This window comes from Triticum urartu, chromosome 2A (assembly GCF_056163025.1).
Source record: "Triticum urartu cultivar PI428250 chromosome 2A, HENAU_Tu73, whole genome shotgun sequence".
Taxonomy (NCBI): Eukaryota; Viridiplantae; Streptophyta; class Magnoliopsida; order Poales; family Poaceae; genus Triticum; species Triticum urartu.
The window spans coordinates 542,923,118-542,936,492 of NC_141874.1; the positions used below are offsets into that span (position 1 = coordinate 542,923,118).

The following is a 13,375-nucleotide window of genomic DNA, read 5'->3' on the forward strand; positions in this document are numbered from 1 at the left end:
TCCTTCGCGGGCAGAGGCGCTGCCACGGATGGAACCTCGGGAGCTCCCTTCGGCTTCTTTGCTGCGGGCGCCAGCATATCCAAGGGATGCGAACGTCAAGCTTCAGAAGCAGAGCAAGAAATAAAGACAAGAATCGAACGCTTACGGGTCGCTGCCAGTGAGCTCAAGCGGCCTCCGGCCAAATTTGAAGCCTGAAAGCCGGCTGGAAGGATCAACCTCGGAAAGCTTAGAGGTGGAAGGTGCGTCTGCGGTTCGCCCCGGGGCCGGGGCAGACCCGCGGGAGATCAGCCCGGTCCTGTCCTTCTTCGGGATCGGGGGCGAGCTCCCGCCGTCCTGCTCGTCGTCGTCTTCGCCGTCATCCTCGTCGTCATCGCTCGGAGAGAGGCGGAGAACGCGGGACCTGCGCCGGGGGAGGGGAGCCCTCGACTCTCCGTCAGTCGCCTCGGAGTCAGGCCCTTTCCCCCGCTCCCCTCCTTCCTCCTCTTCGCTGGAGTCGTCGGAGGGCACGTCCATCGGTTTCTCGGGAGTTTCCATGGGCACGGGCACATCCCCGTTGAAGACGGGCATGGACTTCACTACCCGCTCCCAGTCGTTGCGGAGGAACAAGGGCGTAGGAGCGCCCTCCAGCCTCGCCACGTTGCCCCCGACCAGAGACTGGAGAACCGCAGCCAGGTCTCCGTCGGCCAAGGCCGCGGGGCTCGGACGGGGCCTCCACATTGGAAGTGAGTAATGCCGAAGCGGAGCCAGCTGGTGCTCCAGGAACTCCCTCAGCAGCGACGCGCCGGTCAGCTTCGCCGCCGCCATGTCGGTCGGCCTCAGATCCGCGTCCATCTTCTCCAACACCATCTTCGCGCGGGGATCCGCGAGCTCCGCTCGACCCCAGTCGCTGGAGCTCGTGGGCTACTCCATGGGCAAGATCAGCCGAGGGTGGATGCGCCCAGCATCCACCAAGATCCACTTGCTCCTGAAGCCCTCAATCCTCTTCCCAGGGTTCGAGATGGCAATGGCGCCACCGTACGCGATGAAGCTCGCGCACGCGGAAGCAGGACCGCGAGAGGTCCGGAGGTAGAAGTAGTGGCGCAGTAAGGCCACTGAGGGTTGCACCCCAACATGGGCCTCACAATAATAAACAAAGATTGCCAGGAGAAGGACGGAGTTGGGATGGAGATGCAGAGCCTGTAGCTTGTAATGGCGGAGGACAGAGAAGAACTCGGAGAAGGGAGGCACCAGGCCAGCAACAATGGCACTTACGAAGAGCGGATAGAAGGTGCTCCTTTGACCCTCAGGGGTGGCGGAGCCGGCCTTGAACACCTTCGCCCCGTCGATGCCCCGCGCCGTCGCCATCCGGCGCAACCGGGCAAGGCTCGCCTTCGACACGTTCGGCGAGTCCAGGGCAGACGAGTACCAAGCTGCGGCCGGGGGCTGGCGAGGCGCCATGGCTTCCTAGGTCGCACGGTCAGAGCAGATCTGGAAATTTCAGAGGAAGGAAGGAGAGGCGCAAGAAAGGGGATCTAAGCAGCAACCGGGGAAAGCAAGAAGCAAGGCCTAGGCGGATGCCACTCCTTTATCAACTCGCGCGGTTGCTAAGGCGCCCACGTTCAGTCAACCGCCACGCGGCGCCCAAGGCCGCAGGCTGTTAGGGCCCGCGGCGCTTCGCTCTTACCCTTCCGCCTCCCTGCACGGCCAAGTCCGGGCGCGCCTTGGCCCGGGGGCTACTGTCAGCGTACTGAGAACGGGGGTCCCCAGACTTGCCTGCCTGCGGCCTGCGGCGTGGCTCAAAAGGGGGCCCAGCACAGTCCATCTTCACCAACACAAACCCAAGACCCTCGCGAGGGGCCAAGCCTTGCGGGACGGACGACGCGGAGCTTCCTCAGACACGGCCTCGTCAGACTGGCTCACGAGGAGACGGAGAGATCAAGGTGGGGTACCTCACGAGGTGCCCGTGACGCAAGTCATGACGACTCAGGGCGCCAGGCGGGTGCCAGCCCGCGCAGCGTCCTCCTTTCCTCTTTGGTGCAAAGGGGACAAGCGCAGCCGCGGAGTACCGAGGCATCAGGCAAAGGTTGCCATTTCGATGCAACGAGACCAAGACCAGGAGGACTACGAGACGGAGGTCACCGTGGAGCTCAAGACGGCGTCATCACCAGAGCTTTGCGCAGACAAAGACCACTTTTGTCAGAATAGTTGATACTTGTTGTCCCCCTTCAAATTAGCCCGTCATTGTTGGCTCCCTTCCCGCTCGATTTTTGGGAAGAGGACCAGGGTCTCTATAAATAGGACCAGCCACCCACAGAACAAAGGGGTTGGGAGGTTGGAAGGAAGAGGCTCGTTAGAGAGGGTCTCGATCAGAGAGAGAGAGAAAAAGGTGACTGAACTCATTCCAGCAGTTCATCGCCCCAGCCAAGAACAGACCCTCGCGAGACCGTTCTTCCTTATATTGTTCATCATCATCAGCCCACGAGACAATCCACCACGCTACACACTGGAGTAGGGTATTACACCAAAACGATGGCCCGAACCAGTATAAACCCTGTGTCCCTTGTGTTGTTCTTTCCGTAGTTTAGATTCTAGCATGGCGGAGGGGTGCAAGTAGGTAGGAGGCGAAATCTTCACGCGCACCTCAGTGTTCGAACCTCAAGGGTCTGCCGGAACCCGAAATCCGACAGAACTGACGACCACCGTGAGCAACAATCCTGGCGATCCAAGCAGTAACAACATGCCTTCTCGTCTCGTATCTTCTCGCATGTGCTCTTCTCCCAACCTGTATCTGTGAGTATGTCAGTATGAGTGTATATCTCTATCTGGTCAGGTGCATTGCAGCGAGACAGCTCACAAGTAGGTGAAGGTCATGATAAAAAAATTACACACCTCTGAATCCTTGCCCCCTCAACGGCCTTGGTTTTCGCATCCCATAAACATGGGAAGAACATCAGGCTCCCAGTCTTGCTTAAGGCAAATATAACAGGCTTGCCTCTGCCTTCCTGGTGGGGCCGTGAGCTGATGACCAGCTAGTTTAATGGCCGTCCATTTGGCCATGCGAGCTACAACCACATGGAATTTGTTTAAATAGCTCGGCAGAGGCGGTCACGCGAATATGAAGCCGCGATTAACTAAATGGACTAGTGGTGCACGTGGTTTTCAATCTGTGGAAAATACTGCCAAGCATGGTTTTTGTTTAGATAGTACCGTGTTCGAGTAGCCTCATACCTGCCTCTGGACTATGGGTTTAGTTAGCTAGCTTTGATTTGATCAAGATTCCCATGCTGGTTTGTACTTTTGCTGTGCATGCCATTGGTTGATTGTGGTGCTAGTACTCTATTGGTAGTGGCCTGGCCTCATGGGATTGGTTGTCCTCAGGGCAGTTTTTAATTAAGCTGAAAAAGAGGCAGGGCTACTGCCTACTAATTTATTAGTAATTTTTGCATGACCAAGCAAAAGGTTTGCATGACGAATTGTATTAGAAATGAAAAAAACTGAGTGGCATTAACAGCACTATCAATGCATTGGCTCGTAATGCGCCATTCTAAGTGGTGAAAGATTTGTAGACACAACCATCCCAATGCATTGTCTCTTAAGTGTTGTAATCTAAGTAATGTTGCATTTAGTGTTCAGAGATCATGTTTGCATCTCAATAGTGGGGTCTAGTTATGTAGAAAAGGAAAGAGAGAGAAACATTGAAGATAAGCCATACCAGAATGGAGAAAGATCGGCATGCCACTGACGAACGCCACACCCTTGAGCAGCTGGTCTGTAGCTTCATGATTGTAGTTGGATTAGCCATGCTCACATTGCCTTTAGCTGAAACAGCGACAGTGTTGTTGGCTACACACTTCTGTGCCGTGATACTTCACAAAACTGAAATAGGTTAGTGATCAAGATTATCTGAGTGGATATAGCATGATACTGTCGCCATCTGCTGAATCAGAATCTTAAGATCATTGCGTAGTATCAATTCTCATAACATGCTCAACATGGGCTGCACGTACATTAAGGGTATCCATAGCCCTATTTACAGAACACTCTAGAATTCCTGGGTATAAGATCACCCTAGCCATTAGATCAAAGTAAATGGACGATTCAGAATTGTTTGGGACCATCTTAAAACTTCTCTTACCCTTGCGTCAAGCTGCAATGACAATGTTGGTAACTGTTTAAACTTCTTTTTTCATTGAGAAAATCGTTGTCACAAGATTCAGGTGTTAGTTAGAAAGAGTATCTACGAGCTAGCTTGATTGGAGAATAGGGTAACGCCTGTTAATATTTTACATACACATAGTGCGTCCATGTGTTTAGGCAAGTCCTTTTCAGTACGGCATAAGAAGAAACTTGAGGCTAAATTTCAGTCTTACAATCTGTCAGGCAAAAGACTGAATCGTAGCAATGACATGCTCACATGGTGGAAACGTGAATCTTGTGTAAAAGCAGTAAATTCATTATCTACAGTATCTTGAAGATGGAGAATAATGCCAGAATGGGAAGACTATATGGACCTACGTGTGCATTTTTAGAATTTAGTGCCTGTGTTTGCTTCCAATATACTCAAGCTGAAACAACAGAATGTAGAATTATGCATGTGAAGGCAAATATTTCTAAGGTAGTACTATGCTGATCACCATAAAACAGGATGACTGCCATAATGGAGATGCTGAAAGCTACTAACATTTTCCTTTAATAGACAAACTAGGAGCCAACTACAACTATATGTAAGTGACTTAGTGACTAATCTTTGGCATGGAGATACTACTATATTGAGTGTGTTGTGCATCAATGCAAATTCACAGTTGAATAGTTGATAAGAGATATTGTATCTGTCTTCTTCCTGCATCATGGTTTTCCTTTTTGAGGTAATTGTTAATTCAGCAAACATCTTTTACAAATTACATATTCAAACAAATTTGTGTGGAGAGGCATATAAAAGAGGAGAACTACAATGTCTTATAAGGTATGTTAAAAAACTGAAGAAAATGGGGAAATCACTGTTAACTGCTTTGCTTGCAGAGATTTTCCTCCAATACAAACTGAATTTGAAATTGACATTACGAACAGATGGTTTCAAGAAGATGTTTGAAGTACTATCTGATATGGTGCTGGTGCTAGAACCAACACAAATCAATTCAAATTTTCACCAGTGGAGTTTCATCTGATACTTTTGTCAATGGAATAACACAAGCTGTTGCAAGAAAAGTACAAGCCTGTAACTCCATAAGCATCTGATTATGAAGAATTCTTGGTTGACATATTTGTGTGGACACACGTAGTATGTAGTATTCCATTTGCTAGTCATCTTCTTGCAGGAACACGCAACTCAGCTACCTACAGGCAAGAATAGTTGTCAGGTTGCCTTCACTTAATCCAAACAGAAACGTTCATAGGCATGTGTCAATGCAAATTCCACATTGGTACAAGCAGAAGGGTTTAACTTATATTGTTCTCCAAACAAACAAATTGTACATTCTGATGAGGCACCATGGTCTCTGCGTGTTAACATGCAGTTTTCTCTTCGCCGTTGTTCCTGTAATCACCAGTATAGTAGATAGATAGAATAAACTTTCCGCCTTTATCAGCTGACTGCAGACCTTCTGCTAGGTGGAGTTTTTTAGCCTTTGAGAGGGCTTCAAAGAATTCATGCAATAAGGCCTTGTCAGGAGCCATGCACATCTCGAGAAGCTCCTTCATCACATCCACTGCTCCTTCAAAATCCTTATTCTTGCAGAAAGTAGATATAACAATCTTATATGTGTCGTAATTTGGATGGAAGCCAGATTTTTTCATCACATTCAACAGTTGCAGTGCTCGCTCTGAATTCTGCGCCATACAGTATCCAAGAATCAACGCTGAGAAAGTTGAAGCATTCGGTTCAAGCTTGGACCTGTCAAGCTGCTGAAACAAATGCACAGCTTTTTTTATCTTCCCATCCCGGCAAAGACCAAGAATGAGCGCATTGTAAGTTATGATATCAAGCTCGACTCCATTCTTAACCATCCCTTCATGAACCCTCCACGCTGTGCCATTATCACCATGCATGACATACCCATAAATCAGAGTATTGCATGTCACTGTGTTCGGCACAACCCTCTTCGCCTTCATTTCGCTCAAGAAACGATTCGCCTGGTGCATCCTCCCCTCCTTGCACAGCACATGGAGGATCGTGTTATAGGTTGCCTCGCTGGGCGCTAGCCCCTCCAGCTCCATCCTCTTCTTCAGCTCCAGCGCATGTTCCAGACCACCATGCTCCTTACAATAAGCAGCGATCAGCGTGTTGAAGCTGACCACCGTCCTATCAACCCCCCAATCCGGCATTTCATCGAGCACCATGGCCGCGTCGGCGACCCGCCCCAGGGCACAGAACGCCCGCAACACCATGTTGGCCGTGTACATGTTGGGCGATATACAGCACCGGCGCATCTCCCGGAAGAAGGACACGGCGATCTCGGGGCGCTTCAGGCGGAGCGCCGCGGAGATGAAGACGTTGCAGGACTCGACCCGCGGGAGCAGGCCATGCGCACGCATGGCGCGGAAGGTGAGCGTGGCCTGAGAGAGCTTGTTTCGGCGCGCGCAAGCAGAGAAGAGGACGTCGACGGCCGGCACTGCGGCGCCGGTGCCGCGGCTGCCGGCGGCGAGGCGAGCGGTCAAGATGAGGTGGTGGAGGAGCTCCGGGAAGGCGTGGTGCGAGACGGAGGGGAGCAGGGAGGCGAGGAGCTCGGAGGAGCGGCGCGGGGTGAGGGCGTGGAGGAGGAGGGCGAAGGGGAGCGGGGGCGGCGGCGAGGGGAGGAGGGAGCCGAGGAGGTCGTGGGCCACCCGAGGCGGGGAGAGGAGGAGGTGTGAGAGGCGGAGGGGGTTGAGTTGGGGTAGGAAGCCGGAGAGGGAGGAGGGCGCGATCTCCGGCGAGGAGAGGTGGGCACGGAGGACGGTAACGAAGGCGAGGTCCTCGCCGGCAAGCGGCGGGAGAGTGAAGTGCGGCAGCGGAAGCGGAAGCGCGCGTGCCGGCCGCATTGGTGATGGGGTGTTAACGCCGGATCCGACGCTTCTGCGCCGTGGCAGTCGTCGCTCGCAGTCGCAGGTGAGGTGGGTGAGGAGATCTTTCACAATTTTACCCCTGTAACAGATTTCCTTTTTCTTTCTTAGATTCATACTCATGACTATTATACCTACACTGCTTTGGATTTTAAGATCACGAAAATAATATAAAGTGGGTCATAGGTTAAGAATTACAGTGGTATATTTTGGAAACATCTTCCCTATGGTATTAATTTTTGGAGGACGAAATATTCTCAAGACTTTAGTAAAGAAACAAAAATTAGACTGAAGCAACAGTGTTGCCACTCTTTCACCCGCACAAACTTAGTTACCAATAAAGTTTTTTAAAACCCCCCTAAGTTGCCCATCCAAGAAGATGCAAAGCCTTGAGCCATGTGCGTTTTTTAGCCAGTGATGATATCCTAGAAATGCGGGTCGTCGAATTATAATATCTTTACATGACGTTATGGAAAGATTTTAACTTCACAAAAAAATCAAACCAACAAAAATAACTTAAAGCAGTAACATAAATTCATTAGATCTGATTAATAAGATCATTGATGACACAAACCTCTTTAGCTTTGTGACACCGCAAAATAAAAATAAGAATAACTTTATTCATACAAATCTAGATCATCAATAGATGCCAAAAAACCTTAAAGATCAGAGGCCCTCCTCTCGACGCCAAGATGGCAGCAGGAGGCGAGGAGACCAAAAGTATCTATGAAGACGGCGACTGTTCCTATATCAAGAATGAAGGAAATATGCCCTAGAGGCAATAATAAAGTTATTATTTATTTCCTTATATCATAATAAATGTTTATTATTCATGCTAGAATTGTATTAACCAAAAACATAATACATGTTTGAATACATAGACAAACAGTATGTCGCTAGTATGCCTCTACTTGACTAGCTCGTTGATCAAAGATGGTTAAGTTTCCTAGCCATTGACATGGGTTGTCATTTGATTAACGGGATCACATCATTAGGAGAATGATGTGATTGACTTGACCCATTCCGTTAGCTTAGTACCCGATCGTTTAGTATGTTGCTATTGCTTTTTTCATGACTTATACATGTTCCTATGACTATGAGATTATGCAACTCCCGTTTACCGGAGGAACACTTTGTGTGCTACCAAATGTCACAACGTAACTGGGTGATTATAAAGGTGCTCTACAGGTGTCTCCGAAGGTACTTGTTGGGTTGACGTATTTCGAGATTAGGATTTGTCACTCTGATTGTCGGAGAGGTATCTCTGGGCCCTCTCGGTAATGCACATCACTTAAGCCTTGCAAGCATTACAACTAATGAGTTAGTTGCGGAATAATGTATTACGGAACGAGTAAAGAGACTTGCCGGTAACGAGATTGAACTAGGTATTGAGATACCGACGATCGAATCTCGGGCAAGTAACATATCGATGACAAAGGGAACAACGTATGTTGTTATGCGGTCTGACCGATAAAGATCTTCGTAGAATATGTGGGAGCCAATATGAGCATTCAGGTTCCGCTATTGGTTATTGACCAGAGACGTGTCTCGGTCATGTCTACATAGTTCTCGAACCCGTAGGGTCCGCACGCTTAACGTTTCGATGATAGTTATATTATGAGTTTATATGTTTTGATGTACCGAAGGTTGTTCGGAGTCCCGGATTTGATCACGAACATGACGAGGAGTCTCGAAATGGTCGAGACATGAAGATTGATATATTGGAAGCCTATGTTTGGATATCGGAAGTGTTCCTGGTGAAATCGGGATTTTACCGGAGTACCGGGAGGTTACCGGAACCCCCTGGGAGGTTAATAGGCCATAGTGGCCCTTAGTGGAAGAGAGGAGAGGCGGCCAGGGCAAGGGCCACGCGCCCCTCCCTCCTAGTCTGAATAGGACAAAGAGAGGGGGGCGCCCCCCCCCCCTTTCCTTCTTCTCCTCCACCTCTTTCCCCCAAGTCCTAATCCAACTAGGAAAGGGAGGGAGTCCTACTCCCGGTGGGAGTAGGACTCCTCCTGGCGCGCCCCCTCTCCTGGCCGGCTGCACCCCCCTTGCTCCTTTATATACGGGGGCAGGGGGCACCCTAGAGACACAATAATTGATCATTTGATTTTTTTAGCCGTGTGTGGTGCCCCCCTCCATCATAGTCCACCTCGATAATACTGTAGCGGTGCTTAGGCGAAGCCCTGCGTCGGTAGAACATTATTATCGTCACCACGCCGTCGTGCTGACGAAACTCTCCCTCAACACTCGGCTGGATCGGAGTTCGAGGGACGTCATCGGGCTGAATGTGTGCTGAACTCGGAGGTGCCGTGCGTTCAGTACTTGATCGGTCGGATCGTGAAGACGTACGACTACATCAACCACGTTGTGCTAACGCTTCCGCTTTCGGTCTACGAGGGTACGTGGACAACACTCTCCCCTCTCGTTGCTATGCATCTGTGACGCCCGGGTAATTAAGCTATAGTGATCCTCTGCTAATGATGCCACGTGACCTCGTTTATAGTTGCTAATCTCCAATTAGTTCGAAACCGATTTAAATTCAAAATTAGGCAAACAATAAAAGTTTTCAAATAGTAAAACTAAAATGTTGTTGTGCCAAATAATGCGTAGGTAATTATGGTGGAGAAAGCACACTTGTATAAAATATGTAAATACTCAAAATGAATAAAATAGTAGCAAAAATAATTAGTTAAATGATTATAAAATAATAAACAATTACAAATGATTTTATATTAGGTGCCAAGTTAATTGCGGTAGCGGCATAAGTATTAAAAATATTTTAGGTGCAACTTGGGTTTTCATAAACACCGAAATTTAATAAAACAGAAAAGAAGAAAAGAGATAAAATAGAAAAAATAAACTGACAGAAAACTAAACTAAAACAAAAGAGACCCCCCCCCACTGGACCCCTTGGCCCAACTGGGCCATGGCCCAGCCGGCCGCCCCCTGGCCTATAGGCCACCCCACACCCCAGAAACCCTAATCCCCTTCCTCACAATCCCCCGATCCAGTCCCCCCCCCTCTCCCCGATCTGGGCGCCCCTCGCCCCGAGCACCATCGCTGGTCGCCGCCCGGTGGCTTCACCGGCCGAGGCCACCTCGCCGCCGCCCGTCATCGTCCCCCTCCCCACCGTCGCCGCCTCGCCTCCTCGTCCACTCCCCGAGCGCCGTCATCGGGCGCCGCCCCGACGTCGAGCCCCTCCGCCTCGGCCGTCGTCGCCCCGGCGAACACCACCGCTCCGATCCTCCCCGAGCCCGCCTCGAGCTCCTCGGGCGTCCTCGGGCCTTCTCGTCAACGCTGTGAGCATCAGCGCACGCTCCCATCTGCTTCCCCCTCTGTTTTTCTATTGTGGCTAGCCCCGCCGTCGTGCCCGCGAGCTTGCTGCCGTCGTTCGTGTCGCCACCGTTAGCCCCGCTCGTGCCCAAGCCGTGTACCATACTCCTCGGTCTCGTTCGGGTCTAGCGAGACCACTGGCTCGCTCGCTCTCACACTGCAGAGATGGGCTCGTCCAGCTCCCGCAGCCGCACTACTCGTCGTCCTCGCATCGGAGCTCAACTCCCGCCCCGTGGCCACCGGCCTCCCCCGTTGCTTCATCGGCTTGCCCGCGCCGTCACCTGAACCGCGCCGCCTCTGCTCGTCCCGTGCCCCGCCTCCGCCTCTGGCCCCGCAGGCCTCGTCCCCGTGCCCGGGCGGGCTACGCTGCCCCGGGTTTGCCCCGTCGGGCGCCCACGCCCGCATGCCCAGCACCCGCCCCGTTTGGCCTCCATGCCACTAAACGCCGGGGTCCACCCCCTGAGGACGTTTAAAAAAAAGAATGAAATGAAAAGGAAAAGAATAAAAATAATTTTTTTATTTATTAATTAATTAAGTTAATTAATCCTACTTAATTAATCTAATTAACCTGTTAGTCTAAGTAAACAGTAATTAGTTTAACCTAAACCCTAATCAACCTAACAGTGTATGACAGGTGGGTCCCACTGGACCCACACGTCAGTTGACCAGTCAACGCCTCTGTTGACTGCTGACGTCATGCTGACGTCAGCGTGCACTGTTCTGGATAATGTTGAATTTAAATAATTAAATAAATCCTAAAAATGAAATAATCTTTTAAAATTAATATAAAATAAACCGTAGCTCGGATGGAAAAACTTTGTACATGAAAGTTGCTCAGAACGACGAGACGAATCCGGATACGCAACCCGTTCGTCCGCCACGCATCCCTAGCATAGCGAACACGCAACTTTCCCCCTCCGGTTCATCTGTCCGAAAACGCGAAACACCGGGGATACTTTCCCGGATGTTATTCCCCTTCACGGTATCACCTAATACCGCGTTAGGACACACCTAGCACCAGCTTTGTCATGTCATGCATCGTCATGCATTTGTTTGCATTATATTTATTGTTTCTTCCCCCTCTTCTCTCGCTAGACACCGAGACCAACGCCGCTGCTACCCAGTACGACTACGGTGTTGACGACCCCTCTCTCTTGCCAGAGCAACCAGGCAAGCCCCCCCCTTTGATCACCAGATATCGCCTACTCTTTTCTCTATACTGCTTGCATTAGAGTAGTGTAGCATGTTACTGCTTTCCGTTATTCCTATCCTGATGCATAGCCTATCCTTACTACTACTGTTGTTACCATTACCTGCTATCCTACTGCTTAGTATAGGATGCTAGTGTTCCATCAGTGGCCCTACACTCTTGTCCGTCTGCCATGCTATACTACTGGGCCGTGATCACTTCGGGAGGTGACCACGGGCATATACAATATACTTTACACAGTTACCTTACCTGTGATACTGTTCGGAGATGGGGGCTGAAGGGGCAGGTGGCTCCATCCCGGTAGAGGTGGGCCTGGGTTCCCGACGGCCCCCGACTGTTACTTTGAGGCGGAGCGACATGGCAGGTTGAGACCACTTAGGAGAGAGGTGGGCCTGGCCCTGGTCGGCGTTCGCAGATACTTAACACGTTTAACGAGATCTTGGTATTTGATCTGAGTCTGGCTACTGGCCTATACGCACTAACCATCTACGCGGGGACAGTTATGGGCACTCGACGTCGTGGTATCAGCCGAAGCCTTCGTGACGTCAGCAACGGAGCGGCGCGCGCTGGATTGGACTGGAACGCCTACTAGGCTAGGTCTGCTTCCGGCCGCCCACGCAACGTGCATGTGTGCTAAGGGCGATGGGCCCAGACCCCTGGGCGCTTAGGTTTAGACCGGTGTGCTGACCTCTCTGTTGGTCTAGGTGGGGCTGCGACGTGTTGATCTTCCGAGGCCGGGCATGACCGAGGAAAGTGTGTCCGGCCAAATGGGATCGAGCGTGTTGGGTTATGTGGTGCACCCCTGCAGGGAAGTTAATCTATTCGAATAGCCGTGATCTTCGGTAACAGGACGACTTGGAGTTGTACCTTGACCTTATGACAACTAGAACCGGATACTTAATAAAACACACCCTTCCAAGTGCCAGATACAACCGGTGATCGCTCTCTCACAGGGCGACGAGGGGAGGATCATCGGTTAGGATTATGCTATGCGATGCTACTTGGAGGACTTCAGTCCACTCTCTTCTACATGCTGCAAGACGGAGGCTGCCAGAAGCGTAGTCTTCGAAAGGACTAGCTATCCCCCCTTATCCCGGCTTTCTGCAGTTCAGTCCACATATAATAGCCTTATTCCAATTGATACCAATGCATACATATGTAGTATAGCTCCTTGCTTGCGAGTACTTTGGATGAGTACTCACGGTTGCTTTCTCCCTCTTTCCCCCTATCCCTTCTACCTGGTTGTCGCAACCAGATGTTGGAGCCCAGGAGCCAGACGCCACCTTCGACGACGACTCCTACTACACCAGAGGTGCCTACTACTACGTGCTGCCCGCTGACGACGACCAGGAGTAGTTAGGAGGATCCCAGGCAGGAGGCCTGCGCCTCCTTCGATCTGTATCCCAGTTTGTGCTAGCCATCTTATGGCAACGTGTTTAACTTATGTCTGTACTCAGATATTGTTGCTTCCGCTGACTCGTCTATGATCGAGCTCTTGTATTCGAGCCCTCGAGGCCCCTGGCTTGTAATATGATGCTTGTATGACTTATTTTATTTGTAGAGTTGTGTTGTGATATCTTCCTGCGAGTCCCTGATCTTGATCATACACGTTTGCGTGTATGATTAGTGTATGATTAAATCGGGGGCGTCACAGCATCACCATGATCTTGTTTGTGCGTAGGAATTTTTTTGAAATTACTACGTTCTCCAACAAAGAAGCCATCTTTTCGTGATAAGTGGCCTGATTGCATTCCTAACAGATTAATACTATAATACTGTAGGTACATGAGCCCCGTGGAGAAAGGCTAAAGAAAA

At 50.4% G+C, this 13,375-nt stretch overlaps 1 protein-coding gene across 1 annotated transcript; it reads right to left on the bottom strand.

Annotated features, from left to right (window-relative positions):
- Positions 1–2,352: 2,352 nt before the first annotated feature.
- LOC147985809 (Tetratricopeptide repeat (TPR)-like superfamily protein) lies at positions 2,353–7,090 on the bottom strand. The gene is made up of 4 exons (XM_087544307.1): positions 5,421–7,090; positions 3,692–5,313; positions 2,869–3,041; positions 2,353–2,767 (listed from the first exon to the last, which is right to left on the bottom strand). Exon 1 carries the CDS (start codon positions 6,991–6,993, stop codon positions 5,482–5,484), a length of 1,512 nt encoding a protein of 503 aa, XP_087400433.1. The 5' UTR covers positions 6,994–7,090; the 3' UTR covers positions 2,353–2,767; positions 2,869–3,041; positions 3,692–5,313; positions 5,421–5,481.
- Positions 7,091–13,375: the final 6,285 nt, after the last annotated feature.

Excerpts from the sequence above, each read along its gene's own strand:
- LOC147985809 (XM_087544307.1), bottom strand. The coding sequence starts at position 6,993 with ATGCGGCCGGCACGCGCGCTTCCGCTTCCGCTGCCGCACTTCACTCTC.